This window comes from Hydractinia symbiolongicarpus, chromosome 1, assembly GCF_029227915.1.
Source record: "Hydractinia symbiolongicarpus strain clone_291-10 chromosome 1, HSymV2.1, whole genome shotgun sequence".
Classification (NCBI taxonomy): Eukaryota; Metazoa; Cnidaria; class Hydrozoa; order Anthoathecata; family Hydractiniidae; genus Hydractinia; species Hydractinia symbiolongicarpus.
In genome coordinates this window covers 22,403,959-22,418,603 of record NC_079875.1, presented here as the reverse complement: position 1 = coordinate 22,418,603, position 14,645 = coordinate 22,403,959, and the positions used below count along the sequence as shown (strand labels likewise).

General features: G+C 33.8%; 4 protein-coding genes across 5 annotated transcripts in view; 3 read left to right on the top strand and 1 right to left on the bottom strand.

The window, feature by feature from the left end:
- LOC130646361 (tyrosine-protein kinase CSK-like) overlaps positions 1-14,645 on the top strand; it is a 110,721-nt gene that overhangs the window by 2,607 nt on the left and 93,469 nt on the right. The window lies entirely within an intron of this gene.
- On the top strand, positions 1,580-4,815 carry LOC130646466 (uncharacterized). 2 transcript variants are annotated; one of them, XM_057452524.1, is made up of 3 exons: positions 1,580-1,664; positions 3,336-3,626; positions 4,334-4,815. In XM_057452524.1, exons 1-3 carry the CDS (start codon positions 1,627-1,629, stop codon positions 4,716-4,718), a joined length of 714 nt encoding a protein of 237 aa, XP_057308507.1. In that variant the 5' UTR covers positions 1,580-1,626; the 3' UTR covers positions 4,719-4,815. The 2 variants fall into 2 exon arrangements, with proteins under 2 accessions (XP_057308507.1, XP_057308506.1); XM_057452523.1 differs by lacking the exon at positions 1,580-1,664 and having other exon boundaries at positions 3,244-3,626.
- Positions 8,770-9,483, top strand: LOC130613310 (P2X purinoceptor 7-like). Its single transcript, XM_057434696.1, has 3 exons — positions 8,770-8,969; positions 9,107-9,235; positions 9,306-9,483. Exons 1-3 carry the CDS (start codon positions 8,770-8,772, stop codon positions 9,481-9,483), a joined length of 507 nt encoding a protein of 168 aa, XP_057290679.1.
- Positions 9,013-12,529, bottom strand: LOC130646492 (origin recognition complex subunit 5-like). Its single transcript, XM_057452525.1, has 7 exons — positions 12,025-12,529; positions 11,636-11,948; positions 11,157-11,552; positions 10,811-11,078; positions 10,506-10,733; positions 9,980-10,429; positions 9,013-9,909 (listed from the first exon to the last, which is right to left on the bottom strand). Exons 1-3 carry the CDS (start codon positions 12,254-12,256, stop codon positions 11,540-11,542), a joined length of 558 nt encoding a protein of 185 aa, XP_057308508.1. The 5' UTR covers positions 12,257-12,529; the 3' UTR covers positions 9,013-9,909; positions 9,980-10,429; positions 10,506-10,733; positions 10,811-11,078; positions 11,157-11,539.

The following is a 14,645-nucleotide window of genomic DNA, read 5'->3' as shown; positions in this document are numbered from 1 at the left end:
TGTAAATCGAACAAATTCTTTGGAACTTGTACACTTATAATTTAAAAATTTGCGTGATCCGAACAAATTTTGGGATTCCTAAATGATTCATTTACATGAGTTCAACCGTAGTTACAAATTTTTCGCGGGAATTAGAAAAGCTTCTGAGCATGCGTACTTAAAATGTTTACGCCAACGCAAGAGATCCTTCATTATATGAAATATAGTTTTATTACAAGTGGAGTTTATTTTCTTAAAACTTCTGTGTTACTTCAACGAAGATTTCTCGTTCCTGATGTGAGCTTCAGGCGTTTTGGCCGAAATCTGAGATAAATAAAATTGGAAGGGTCTGTTACTAGGCGCTTTCTAAGTTTGGACCTACTTTTAAAAAAACTTTGTTATTCTGCAACAGAACTGGTAAAAAAGAGTCGGAAAATGTGAAGGGTAGAGTTTATTTAAAATTACGGACCAAGTCCTCACACCAGGAAATTGTCTAGGAACGAAATTTATACTTTTATTTATAATTATAAAGCACGATGATCCTCGGAGCCGGGGTCTCGTAACCCCTGAGCTGTTATTACAAAGCGCCCAACTTTTCGCTGCCATTAAATTCATCAAAAAGGTTGCGGAAACGTGGTTACAGCTAGCAGTGTTACTGATTGACCGGTTACAACTAACAGTGTTACTGATTGGCCGGTTACAACTAACAGTGTTACTGATTGGCCGGTTACAGCTAACAGTGTTACTGATTGGCCGGTTACAACTAACAGTGTTACTGATTGGCCGAAACTACTTCCAACACACACTGAAGCTGAAATAGTGGTGAGAAGTTGAGGGAAGATTCAACTCAAAGTACAAATTGGTTCTTTTAATGTGTATGCTTAGTGTAATAATTGTTGAATAAAAAATAAAATAAAAATTGTTGTAATGTTAACCCCAACAAATAGCGGTTTTGAGACGGACAAATAACGAGTATATATATAAGCACTTCCAAGAGTGATGTTGGATGGAATATTAATCAGATGCTTTGAAGATAACGGACCTAAAATTTAGACTAATTGGCAAAGTAAGTTTTTAGATGAAAATTAATATAACCGTATGATAATATTAAACTTCAATAATAACTTTATATTTATTTAAGTTATTTACCCAAGATAGATAAGTTCTTTTTTTTTTTACTACTTTTTTTTTGTTCTATTAATATTCTTTCCATTTTGAAACTTTTTTAACTTTTTTTTTACCTCAACTTTTTTACCGACTGATAGCCTTGTAGTAGAGCGTTCGCCTCCAATGTGAAGGGCCGCAGAGTAATCATGAGACTATAAAAGTATGAATCTATCCTTTCTGCTTTATCTCGGGAAGTTGAAAACACTTTAAAAATATTGGCCAGAATACTAGCTGGCTTTGAAATTAGGTATTAAGTATAGAGCAGTCACTGAAGACGTTCGTCAGGAACATTATTTAAATGTATCAAGGATAATCAAATATATGTGGTTTCAAGTAACCAGTTCTTGATTAGGATGACGTTATATTTGACTGCTTAAATGGTTGACAACTTTTTATGTTGCTTTTTTGCGTATATGTTGTGACGTCAAATATATTGACGAGATGTTTTGGAGTAAGTCAATGAGGTGACAGCTTGGTGACATGGAACAAAAATCTTCAAAAGAGCAGAGCAATAAAAGGTATCTAGTTGTTAATCACAGTTAGTAATACTTCCAAATATCGTACAGGAAAGTTAGCTAAGGGTTTAGAATACCGTACTCCACTTAAGATTCGCCCATATGTTGGTAACGGGCGGAATCCGCCCCCTCTCAATAACGTTTCATAGGGTTGTTCAAATTGAATCAAACTTGGCACACTTATAGTACGTCATAAAAGGAACAAAATGGCAGCAATAAATTTTTGCTTGCGTCAGCACATTTTCTGTGACATCATCAGAAGGTTGAAATTTGTTAAAAATGCCACAATCTGCTTAAAATTTAATTACTTTTGTTCCAGAGCGAATTTTTGCATTCTCTTTGAAGTTTCTGAAAGCTAAATAAAAGTTACCTTACATTTCTTCCGGTTTTTACGTGGACCGTATAAAAAAGTGCGAAAAATTGCCCAAAAATCTAATTTTTTTCGATTTTTGGGTAAAATCCGACAAAATCGGAAAATCGATTAATGGCATGTCCAAATTATGCAAAATGATTCTTCTTAATAAAATAAAATTGTGTTGCAAGATTCAAGTTCTAAAGAAAATCTTAACAGGAGTTATTAAATTTTCCCCATTATAAGGATTTCATAGAGATTTTTAGGGGTAGTTTCAAGTAATGGCCAATATCAAAGCCTCTGAAAGGTATGGGACCTAAAAATTTGGCATGCGCAGGTGTCTAATAGATAAATATTGAAACTGAGTAAGTTTCATAGCCATATAACATAGCAATAAGGAGTTATTAAACTTACGTTAAATAAAACAAAACAAAACAAAAGGAAAGAAGGAAATAGAATAAGAGGGGAGGGGACATAAAAAATGAAACCAAAGCGATCTAACAATAAAAATGAAAAGAGAAATGTTCATGATTCTTACACTATGATATAATTAGCCATATTTATATCACCCGGTTTTGTCGTTATTTAATGAGATTTGGTGAAAAGGAGTTATTAGGGATATTGTGAGTTTTACTTCACTTGCACTAAACTGGGTAATTGAAACAGTAACTACGCAAAAAGCAAAAATAATGAAGAAAATCTTTAAAGAGTATTTTAAAGATTAATCAGGTAGGGCAGGATTAGGTTTGGAGGTCGAATGTATTTTGTACCTTAAAAGAAATAAACTTCGCGGTTTTGACATGTTTTGGCCATTTTCTAAAAATAACTTTCCACGAGAAATCTTTAAACCCCTGATCCGAAAAAATAAGTTCTTGCGAAACTTCATTCATTCTATAAAATATTACCGAAAACAGATTTTTTTTCAAACAAAGAAAATTTTCACTGCGAAAGACTGAAAATATTTATTGTTCAAAATGATAGAAGTTCCATGAAACCATTGATAGAAAAGTTGAAACATAAGTTAACTCCCAGTAACTCGAATCTTCACAGAACCAAGAAAAATAGTTCAACTTAACGAATGCTCGAGTTATCCGAAGAAAAATAGTCTCAAGGGGTGGGGGCACAAAAAACGGGTCGAGTTAACGTATGTTTGAGTTATCCAAGATTCGAGTTAACCAAAGTTCTTTATAGCTAAGCAAGTATTAACGACAGTACAAGGGACCCAAGAAAATGGTTCGAGATAATGAAATATCGAGTTATCCGGCGTTAGAGCTACCGGGAGCTAACCGTATATCAAATTTGAAAATGTTTTTACTTTATAGTTTCAAGAATGTGTTTAGTGCAGCAGACCATCCTAGACAAAATCAAAGACGGTCAAGTATGCCAGCCTCATCTGAGTTGTCGAGTTTACATCGAACAACTAGTCACAAGAACTTGCCACATTTAGACGTGGTTGATCGAGTCAAAAGTACACCGTTTCATTTCTCACCGAAATGTTGCCAACCTGACAAACACTTACACAGTTGTCACAGCCATTGCACTTTGCCACATTTGCCGGGAACATCAAGACGACGGGCAAGTCTACCTCCCAAATTGACCTCATATCTAAAGCCGTAAGTTCTTTTAGCATTATAATGGTAATCGAACAATACACGTGTCTTTTTATAAGACATATGATTAAAAGTACTTTTAATTGCTAACTTGTGAATTATTGGATTAATTAAAAAAGAAAATATGGATTAAAAGGAATAGAAGTCAAGTCAAAAATTTCCTTAAGGGCCTGATACACTTGTAGAATATCACCGAAATGTACCTTATAATATCAATATTTCTTAAAATATGGTTAAATATGTTTGAAATATGGTTATAATTTCTTATAATATAGCTATAATATGTATAATTTCAACATCTGGCATGTGCGTCATAACCTCATAATTTGCTGCATGGCTATAACATTTGAATAAAATCAAACGAGTTTGATTTTAATAATATTGTTGGTGATCTGGTTTCGAATGTCTTTTGTTTGGGTGACAATAGATCCATTATCTGCTAGCGTTGTTGTGGCAACGATGTTTTTAATTAAATGAAAGTATAACGATATTATAACAAATTATAAGTATATTGTAGAAAAATTATAACTGTATTATAGAATATTTTTAATGATATTATACAAGTGTGTCCTGGCCTTTACCAGAAAATATTTAGGCTGAATCAAAAAAGCATGCGTCTTATAAGAACACGTGTTCTATTTATTTCTGTATTTTTTCATTGTTATTATTAGTTTGCTTTACTTAGCATCTGCTCTTTTGATTTGAATTAGAGTAAAGGAAAATAGACGCAAAAGCTACCCTATTGAGGCGACGGAACAGAAAGAGCGAGAACTGCATCGTTGTAAAGCGTTACACAGAACGAACATAACATTCGCAGACATCGCCAGCGAGCTTCGAAATATTAGCAATGAATATCGCCAACAAGACGTAAAACAAGTGAAGTCTGTACCCACCGTATTCCCAATCACGGCACGAAAGGATGTGAGTTGCGATTTCATTGATCGCCAACCAAGTAAATCGTTTCATTGCGCTAACTCGAGTGTTTTAATGGTACATAACATCGATTCTCACAGTTCTGGTTACTCGACATCACACAGTGATACGTCTCACCAAACACGTTCTCTTGCTAGGATTGGAGAACATTCTGTCGCCTAATTTAGCGCCTGTAACTTTTATTTTTGCTAATAATTATTTTGTGTTAAACATAATATTTTATTATATATTATTATTTTGTATATCAAGTAAATAAAAGACGCCTGGAAGATAAAGAAGGAAAATCGTGTTAAGGCGGTCGCAAACCGTGCCATCATGTGGACCACGAGGTTATCAAATTCGTTTATATTTTTCCTAGTTCCCCATTTGCTCTGATACCGCAAATGCTCCGTAGTAGCCCCCTTTCCAGACTGATGAAAATCTAGATTGCGCGAGCAAAAAAATCTCTACGTTATTAATAAACCATATGTTTATGTGATAATTTTACACTTTTTCAACATCACAACCTCGCTGCTTGACAAACATGCTAACTTGCTAGCCTCAGTCAGTTACTTCCGTTCATTATCACAGCTAACATTTTTTGATGGAATCCTTTTTTCAGCATTTCTGCGGGGTTTTTTCGTGTTCCATTTTCCATTTTTTTACGCTCCATTACCTTGTTTTAAAACCAATCAAACTCCGTCCAACTAGTTGTTTCTATTCAACACGCGCATCCAATCAAAATCCGTCATCAGCCTGGACCGCGACTATTACAGAGCCGTCCTGTCAGAAAATCATAGACGTAGAATAGCCCTGGGATGAGGTTGACTGTAAATCTAATTAAAACTGACACACGATATGGTTGTTATTTTAAAATTTTATATCAATGTTCTTTGCGTGATTTCACAAAAGTTTAATTTAAAACATTTCTTATACACACGTCATGGATATTGGACCTATTTCCATATCCATCTGGTTCCGCGAAATATCCATGCGAAAATGCAGAATAGCATGAAAACAAGATTAGTTATGAGCAAATTTCGGGATGCTGCTTGTTTACATGCAAATTTGAAGAATGTATCAACAAAATTTTGACCTTTACAGCTTTTAACTGGCAGTTTTACATAATCGTAGTTAACACAGTTATAAAGAGGGTATTGGTAGTGGTAGTGTGACAAAAAAGTTATAATATTGCAAATTTTAAGGGCGTATCTTTTGGTAAATGCTAGCTAGCTAAACCTAAAACCTAGCCACGTTTTTAGAATGATGTGAATAAATTTTAATTTAACGGTTTCCAAGTAAATTTAAAACTCAATGTACAGTTTACTAACGCTTAGGGGCACTTCATATTACTCTGATCAGTTAAAAATATTAAATTAAAGGCCCCCAGTGGAAACAATCCACTAACTATAGGTTTTTGTGATTTTCAGGGCTAGCCAATTTAAATATTTATTATTATTATTATTTTTATTATTATTATTATTATTATTATTATTATTATTATTATTATTATTATTATTATTATTATTATTATTATTATTATTATTATTATTATTATTATTATTATTATTATTATTATTATTATTATTATTATTATTAGCTAGCCAAAGTAGCCAGCACCAAGCTACAAACCTGAATATTGAATATGCTTGACTGGTGCTATAACAGAAGTATATACTGCAAAAGCTTGTAGTAGTAGAGAAAAGTAACATTGACTTTGGAGGAAAGTAGAGGGGACAATAAAGAGATTTCAACATCAAGAATAATGAAACAGCTGGATTTTCTTATAGGTTAGCTGCATGAGTAATTAACAAACCATCTTTCAACATTTCTTGTGTAAAATGATATATAAAATTTATATTTTCAAACTATTGGCTGTTGTGATTATGAACTATCACACTCCCTCTGTCACTACTAAACATGCTTTATTTTTGGCAAAATCTCAGTCTCAATGTTCTTAAAAACCAGGTATTTTGTTTCTTGCTTACATCAAATCTTGAAACTTAATCTTGCAGAATTGTTCAAATTGTTTATGAACAGAAAATAATCTTCCATAATGTCGATTTGTAAAAATATAGAACCAAAAATTTTGTTTTCACCTCACAAATGTTCGATATGACAAACATTTTGTGGACAAAATGTTACAGATTTTTTTTTCTAGGCAGTACATTAGTATGGTGGCCGAGAACTGCCACACAAAAAAACTCTGTTTAATTGCGTTTTTAATTGATTTATTTATTTATAAATTTATTTAATTTCTCTTTTTTGTTTTTTATTAACTTTTATTTTACTTCTACTTTCAATTTCATTTATTTTTAATTTGCTTTGTCTATTTTAATTTATTGATTGCCGCCAGCGAAGGCGGAATCTTTAAAATCGCCTGAGGAGATAGAGAGATAGATAGAGACAGCGCAGCTAGGCTGGACGCCCGAAACTTATCCAGGCTAAAGATTTTTTCTGAGAACGAGGCTAAAATGAGTTTTAAGCCAATAAGAATCCTAACAGTGCAACAGATTGTTTTATTATCCAATGAACAATACTTTATTAAAGTTTATACGCTATCGAAAGATAAAGCTCGTGCAGTGCAGCATAATGAAGATTGTCTTATAACGCGCCATCTTTGATGTTACGTCATTTCTTTCTGTACAATTTTTCAAGCACGTAGACTAAAGCTATATTCAGCAGAACTAATTAATTATTCATGAATTTTATTTTTTATTTATTGAGTTGTATTTTAACATTGCAGGTTAGTTAAGGCCAGGATTCACTTGTATAATATCATTAAATATATTCTATAATACAGTTATAATTTTTCTACAATATACTTTGTTATAATATCGTTATAATTTCATTTAATTTCATAACATCGTTGCCACAACAACGCTAGCAGATAATAGATCTATTGTCACACAAACAAAAGACATTCGAAACCAGATCACCAACAATATTATTAAAATCAAACTCGTTTGATTTTATTCAAATGTTATAGCCATGCAGCAAATTATGAGGTTATGACGCACATGCCAGATGTTGAAATTATGCATATTATTATAAGAAATTATAAGAAACTATAAGAAACTATAACTCTATTTTAATCATATTTTAAGAAATTATATTGATATTATAAGTGATATTTTTTTACTTTTAAAAAAATTCAACTTTATTCTACTTTTATTTTATTTCTACTTTCAATTTAATTTGCTTTTTTTATTTTAATTTATTTCACTTTGCATAAAAAATCAGCAGCTTATATCTTTTTTTTTTATTTTTTTTTTTATTTAATTTTAATTTAAAGCTTTAAAATCAGTCATTCTAAATAAAGGAAGCATAAAATTTGTCATAATATAGTAGAAACCAGTGTTTTGAAAAAAGGGTTTTACACTGTTAAGAAAGAATTTTTCGCAACTTTCATGGTAGTTTTTGCCAACATACACAAGACAATGGGCAGGTTACTTGCGCCTTCTATATAAAACAAACAGATGTTAGTAGAAAGATTAAAACCTGTAATAGCAGCTAAAAAGGACAATAGAAAGCCAGTTCCTTTGTTATAAAAGATATACTCATTCATTTGTACGATAGCGTCTTTTAAAACTATCTTTTAATTACTCACTTTACAGATTGCTATCCAAATTATAGTTTTGCGGTAAAGAGAAGAATTTTTAACTTATGATTAATACATAATACACATAAGAGGAAAACTAAGAACAATTCTCGTTCTAAATGTTTGACCAATGAAATCCTTACATGTTCTTATGAAAAAGAGGGAATCTGAATCTTCATTCACCAAGCAACCTGGTGCTTACCCAAACTACACATTTCAATACATTGTCATAAAATAGATTTACCTGGATTGTTTCTTTTTTTGTTACCTCTTGCTTCTCAAGTTAATATTTTGAATTAAAGGGAATATGGCGTGAAAAATTATTTTTACATATATAAACCACTTTTCAAAGTCATAAAAGAATATCTAGTTCTTATGTTTTGAAGATAAACAAAAAAAACAAACAACATAAAAAAGTTTCACATGTTTACATTACAGTCGCCTTCTTCAACGAAGTCGTTTTAACGCGGTCAGAGATCTGGACAATCACATTAGTATGCGTAATTATGCGAGTTACGTAAGCAATTGTATAGAAAAAAAAGTGAGCCCCCGTAAAAGTAGAAGGGTTCTTTTTAGAAAAAATATGTAATGTTTTGAGAAAGTAAATAACAAACATTCATATTAAATTTTATCATGGATCAACCAACGGTACTTGGTTTTCAGTTTGAACCAGAATTTCAGGATGATGAAGAACATTCTGAACCTGAAGAATATTCTGATATTTCTTTGGATGATGCGAACTTGCGAGCTATTACAGCGGAGGGAGATAGGAAAGCTGGGGTTGATGGTTGGTGTACTTGTGGGCACTGCGTCGTATTGGATACGGAAAGAGAGTGAATATGCTGCCACCAGATAGATGAAATAAAATATTTCAAATTAGACGGTTTGCTTTAGTTTATTTCTATTTACAAAATAAACAGTGAAACAATTACACATACAATCTAGTACCCAAACCTTTTTCAGATTGCAGATGTATCACTGAGCACGATAGCTTTTCAAACGTGATGCTGGACAGGGGTGTTCTGTGGACTGCTTTGGTATCGTTATATGACAGGGAAAATGCATCGTTACCATATGATAGGGATAACGTACCTAGCCAGTAAGTAGAGTTATATAAGAACATGTAATATAATATATTATCCATAAATGAAATATATAACCTATTTTAGATCATATCGCTACGCATCGTACAGACAGTTTAGTTGGTTCATCCATACTAGGTTGGGACGAGGTGTGCGGAGAGTCATTCCTGCTTGTGTCGTTGCTAAAATAAGAACAGCCTTCCCTTCTGAAAGTGGTAATTACACTGGGTTTAGAGAGAGAGGAACGAATGTTCATAAGGATTGAAATGGTGTGGCAATTTGCAGCTCACGAAGGCGAAAGCGACTAAACCGTTCATTAGTATACGTGTAAAATATCCATGTAAATAATATATGTATGAAAATAGTATGTAAATAATTATATAAGCTAAAAAAATAAAATTCACTACAGTTTTAATCTGCTATACTTAGTTGATTGCTCAATGATAACTTCACGGTCTTCTCTCTCTGATGGTGCTATAGTCAAACTGAGCTTACGTTTGCTGCGCTTTTCCGTGGTTACCTTTCTATTTTCTTCAACTCGTGTGATTATATTACCGAGTATGTCAACAAGGTAATTATAATCTTTTGTGACTTTCTCCTTTTTGGCGACAAAACGTTTTGTTGGTTTGCTATAGGCAATGCGAAAAATTGGTTTCACATTGCCCTCTTTTTCAGCTTTTTTAGATGTCTCCTAAACGATTAGTTTCAGATTATATATTTGCTGTACGTAATTAAAACAAAAAAGTAAGACGTATTCGTACCTGTTCTCTATCCACATTTAAGTTATGATCCAAAATGGCTAACTGAGTACCCGCAATCATCTTTTCCATATTGAAAAAAATGGATTTGGGGAGATAGCGGATTTTGACACTATGAAATACTTCCAACAATGTGGTAGCTATAGACCAATCGGGTCATGTGGGAAAAATCAGCGACAACTTGTCTTTGAAGAACAATAGATTTGAACTTCTCATAAACTTGCGTTCCTTTCTTTAACCACTTCTTGCGTCGAATGTCAGTGTCGTTAAGTTCGCCATGTTCACATTTTAGGTAATTTTTATTTTCAACGAAATTGGAATGGCGGTTTACAACATGATGCATAATGGAACAAAAACGCTCTCGTAAGTCATTCGGATCACCATTACACGTTAAAACAGACCAGTATAAATGATTTACTGTCGCAGGGGCCCATTCTGCCAGCAGATGGAACCCTAAAGAAAACAAACAGACGTGCTATAAATATATCTAAATAGATGGCAATAAGCAACTTATATAACAATGACTCACCCTTTTTCTTTGAAGTTTTAGTCAGTTTTTTCACAAATCCTTTAGCAATGTGCCATGGATCGAATTGGTGAAAGATGTGATTAAAGCGAGGATCGGTCCTCATCAATTTTCAAATTCGACCGTGTCTATCAGTAGCAACCACTTCTATTTGAAGTTTATGTTTTTTCTGAATGTTTTCAAGGCAACGAATAAATTTCCTTCCTTTTCCATATTTTGAGAGTTTTTGACCTACGGCAAGAGCGGTGTTTATTTTATTATGACGAAATACAAAAATTATGACGTTACAAAGGAATGCAATGACTGACCTCGCGAACATGGACAATGTTGAATTCAATAATTTTGTTTGTGTTGACATCCATTGCAGATACTGTTGAGTATGTTGCGTTGTGTCCAGGAGTGTCACACTGTCCATCAAGGGCGAGTTCTAACTGCCTATCCTCTTGCTTTATATCGTCAATAAGTTTAGACTACTGTTTTCTCCATGCTTTATCTATCTCTGGAAAAACATAGTCACCTCGTAGACGGTAATAAGTGCTGCTGTCCAGAAATTTCAAGTTTAATACTCTTGCGAATCTAGGATGGACGAAGTTTTACTGTTAGTAACATATTAAACAGCGAGGCTGAAGGATGATTTCAGCTTTCGTAACCTACCGTTTCATTTTGTTAAATTGTAATCCAGCCATCTCGATCGCTGACGTTATGGACAAATTTCCTAATCCTCGTGTACTTTGCATTTCAGGTTGTGATACCCAAGATGAATCACAGCCATTCATGCAATTAAATTTGAATAATGTCACAAACAGTTAAAAGATATGTCTTGTACTGCCATAATATTATGTACCGTACACTCTTACCAGTATTTGGGACTTCCGTAGTCATAGTTGAATCCAGTCCTACGCCGCATTTTGGACAGTACTTAAAAAGTGACTTTAGGCAGGATTCAAAACACCAAGAAAATTCGCTCTTTCTTTTGCACGGGAATTACTAGATTAATCTTCTCGTAATCTTCTTTAACGTCCGGCTCGTACGTAGGATCAGTCTTCACAGCTATGTTAAGTGAAAATCAATATCAAGCATAAAGTATATATAACGCAACGGATTCATGATTTGTGCGAAATTTTGATTCTTACCGCTCTTCTGACTTTTTCAACCACGAATCGTTGAATGATACATCAAGCAATTCTTCTTCATTTGTCTCATCATCTTCGTCTACGTTGTGTATACAACTCTTGTTGCTGCTTGTTATTGAAGATAATCCCAGCATGTTGGCGAAGAATTCTGGAGTTAGGTCTCTCATTTTTTCAATAGTGGTACTATTAAGTTGGGGGACAATGTTATCGTCGTCACAATCATCATCAAACTCGTAATTATCTTCATCAGTTTCATCATCATCAACATTTTCATCGTCATCAACATCGTCGTCTTTGTCCCAGTCGCCTTGGTCTAGGAAAAAAGAAACAAAATTTAATAACGATATGATTGATTCTAAACAAAATTATAAGGAATGAATTTAAATTACCGCCAAGACGTGTTTGACAGTGAATGTTTGTTGTATCTGGCGTTACTTGTACACATTGACTTCTGTGTCGAGGTCGCATATTAACTTGATACCCAATATTTCTGACACTAATTGGCGAAGTCTGGGTACCAATAGATCGCAAGACAACTTTTGGTTTACTAACGACAATAGGAGAATCAGTTTGTGTTCCACATGTGTTGCTAGCTTCCACTTCTTCTTCATGCAATTCCATCACTACGGCAGTTTCTATGACCTAAAATTTTAGATTAGCTCGACATGTGACTCCTATTAACAAATACCTATAAATTACCTCTTCTCTTTCTCTGCATTGGGCCCTTCGAACTGAGGCCTTTTTTCCTTTGGTTGCTCTTGAAAACAAAATATTGTTGGAGAGGCATTTTTTAACAGCATTCTCGGGATTTTTCGCGGGAATATCTGGTGTTGCATGTCCCAACTTAGTTCAAAGCATTTTTCTTCAAAATGTTTTGAACAAACAAAGACCCTTTCAGGTGCGGATCCAGGGTTAGTCAGATAAGTCGCGTGACTAAGTGTAAATTTGACGAAAAATGTTAGCCAAGCGAAGATGTCGACGATCCAGGCGTTGCAAACGGAGGGCGTTAAAAATTGTAATTTTTTTACGGCGAAAAGCCATGGTTCACAGCCCTCTCCAATTCGCCTATAGCGATGTTGACGTCAAAGTTGTGACGTCGCTACCATATAGACTGAGAGGGTTGCAAATTATAGCTTACAGATTTTGACTGATTCATTTTGACTAATCAGTCACTCAGTCAGTCAAAAATCAAATAGCTATGGCCCGCAACCCTCCCCATCTCACCTAAGGGGCCTGTGACGTCAAAATCGTGACGTAATTTTCACACTCTATGCGTAGTCCAACAATATGTGGCCCGCAGCCGGCGAAGGAAATTTAGGTTCCGTACTGCGTGGTTACTGATAACCTGTTAGGCTATAGTTTTAACTCCCATCCGTCAGGATTAGTCAAAGACTCACGCCTTTTGGCTTGGATTCTTTCCGTACTATTATTGATTATGGCTGCAGCAGATATGTTGGCGCGGGTGCTTACTGATTTAAAGTGTGATAATTTTGAATCTGTTCGTAAAATGCAAAAAGAACTTTTAGAACGTGTTTATTCTCGAGCATTTTTGTTGTCTGGGGATATTTATCCCTTGGTTGGTAAAAGTCTTCATCGGAATTCAGGTCCAGATATATACCATCCATCTGAGAGGCGAGGTGTGAAGATAAAGGAATTATTGCTTTAAGGTGAGAAGTATGTTTTTTACTCTCCAACACACCTTGCATTTATTTAAAGGTTTTCAGTATATCTGCTACGAAAAGCTAGTTGGGGAGAGCTTTATACAAAAGACTATTAAAACCAAATACAAAAAGATTTAATTAGCTAATAGCTAGGGCTAATACACCTTTACGATAATTCGGAAAAAATAACACTCCATCGCAGCTTATTTTGCAATCAGAGGAGGTAAACATTACACTTTTATAAGAGTTTATTAAGGAGAAAACACGTTTTTTCGTGATAACTTTTCTTGCTACGTTTTGTTTTTAATGAAAAGTACACATAAGTTGTATCTTATTATTATTAACGTTTCCTGAAAATTTGAAAGAAATTGATACGACGGAAGTTAAAAAACTGGAGAAAACTTTTTCCGATATTGTAAAACGATGGAGAGCCATAGGAACGCATGTACAATTGAATTATCATAAAGGTGTATTGTTTTTGTAATATGAGCTTTGAACAGAATTTTCAGCATTGCGGAGGAATTCTTTCTCAATTAATATTTGTGTTGTTATTAGAAGCAAGAACTTGACATCTGGATAAGTAAGGTTGGTGATGAAAATAAACAACTCTTCGAATGACTATTAAGAAACAAAGTTTGTTGAGTAAAAGGTCATGGTAAAATATATTATTTTTAGATCCAATCCATCAGGAGACTGTCTATACAGCTCAGCATCGTTGGTATAGGCATAGGTGATAATTCTCTTGTTGATGTTTTGAGAATCTTGACATCCATAGAACTTTTCTTGCATCCTTCCTTTTATTCCAATCATCCTTGTTTTCAATTTGCTTTTAAAAACCAAAAGGCAAATATTTTTATATCTGAGAAAAGTTTATTCAGATTTTCCCTTTCCCATATTGTTTGTGATATGACTCTTTCTCCTGAGGAGGCAGTTAAAGCAGAAGCAATCAACAACTGTACCCACGAGACATGGTTTCCTTTTCTATCAATACTTGCCTTGTCAACAGTAATAAAGAGAAAAATTAACACATTTTACCCACAATTCGGTTTGTTACAGTTTGTTACAACTTTCTTTACACAGTGTATATTGCCACACCCATCTATTTTACCTGATGAAGATCAGTTAAAAATTTTATTTTGTTATGAAGATATTGTTAAGTCTGGTGTAGACTTCAAGCCAAATCATTACGTTCCCCTTTTTCCAGGTTGCAACTTTCTTAACTGAAAGTTGCATTTTCCTATTTCAGCATGCAAAGAGCAGTAAAAAGCCCTTCTTAATTCTTCTTTTAAAGTTCAAACGAAACTTGAGTTTAGCCCTATGAATAAACAAATATATCTGAACAAATACAT

Bases quoted from the DNA above. Each gene is read 5' to 3' on its own strand.
- LOC130646466 (XM_057452523.1), top strand. From the start codon at position 3,244: ATGGTTCGAGATAATGAAATATCGAGTTATCCGGCGTTAGAGCTACCG. The intron at 3,627-4,333 runs GTAAGTTCTTTT...GATTTGAATTAG, and splicing joins TTGACCTCATATCTAAAGCC to AGTAAAGGAAAATAGACGCA.
- LOC130613310 (XM_057434696.1), top strand. From the start codon at position 8,770: ATGGATCAACCAACGGTACTTGGTTTTCAGTTTGAACCAGAATTTCAG. The intron at 8,970-9,106 runs GTGAATATGCTG...TTCAGATTGCAG, and splicing joins GTATTGGATACGGAAAGAGA to ATGTATCACTGAGCACGATA. The intron at 9,236-9,305 runs GTAAGTAGAGTT...AACCTATTTTAG, and splicing joins AGGGATAACGTACCTAGCCA to ATCATATCGCTACGCATCGT.
- LOC130646492 (XM_057452525.1), bottom strand. From the start codon at position 12,256: ATGGAATTGCATGAAGAAGAAGTGGAAGCTAGCAACACATGTGGAACA. The intron at 11,949-12,024 runs GTAATTTAAATT...CTTTTTTCCTAG, and splicing joins CTGTCAAACACGTCTTGGCG to ACCAAGGCGACTGGGACAAA.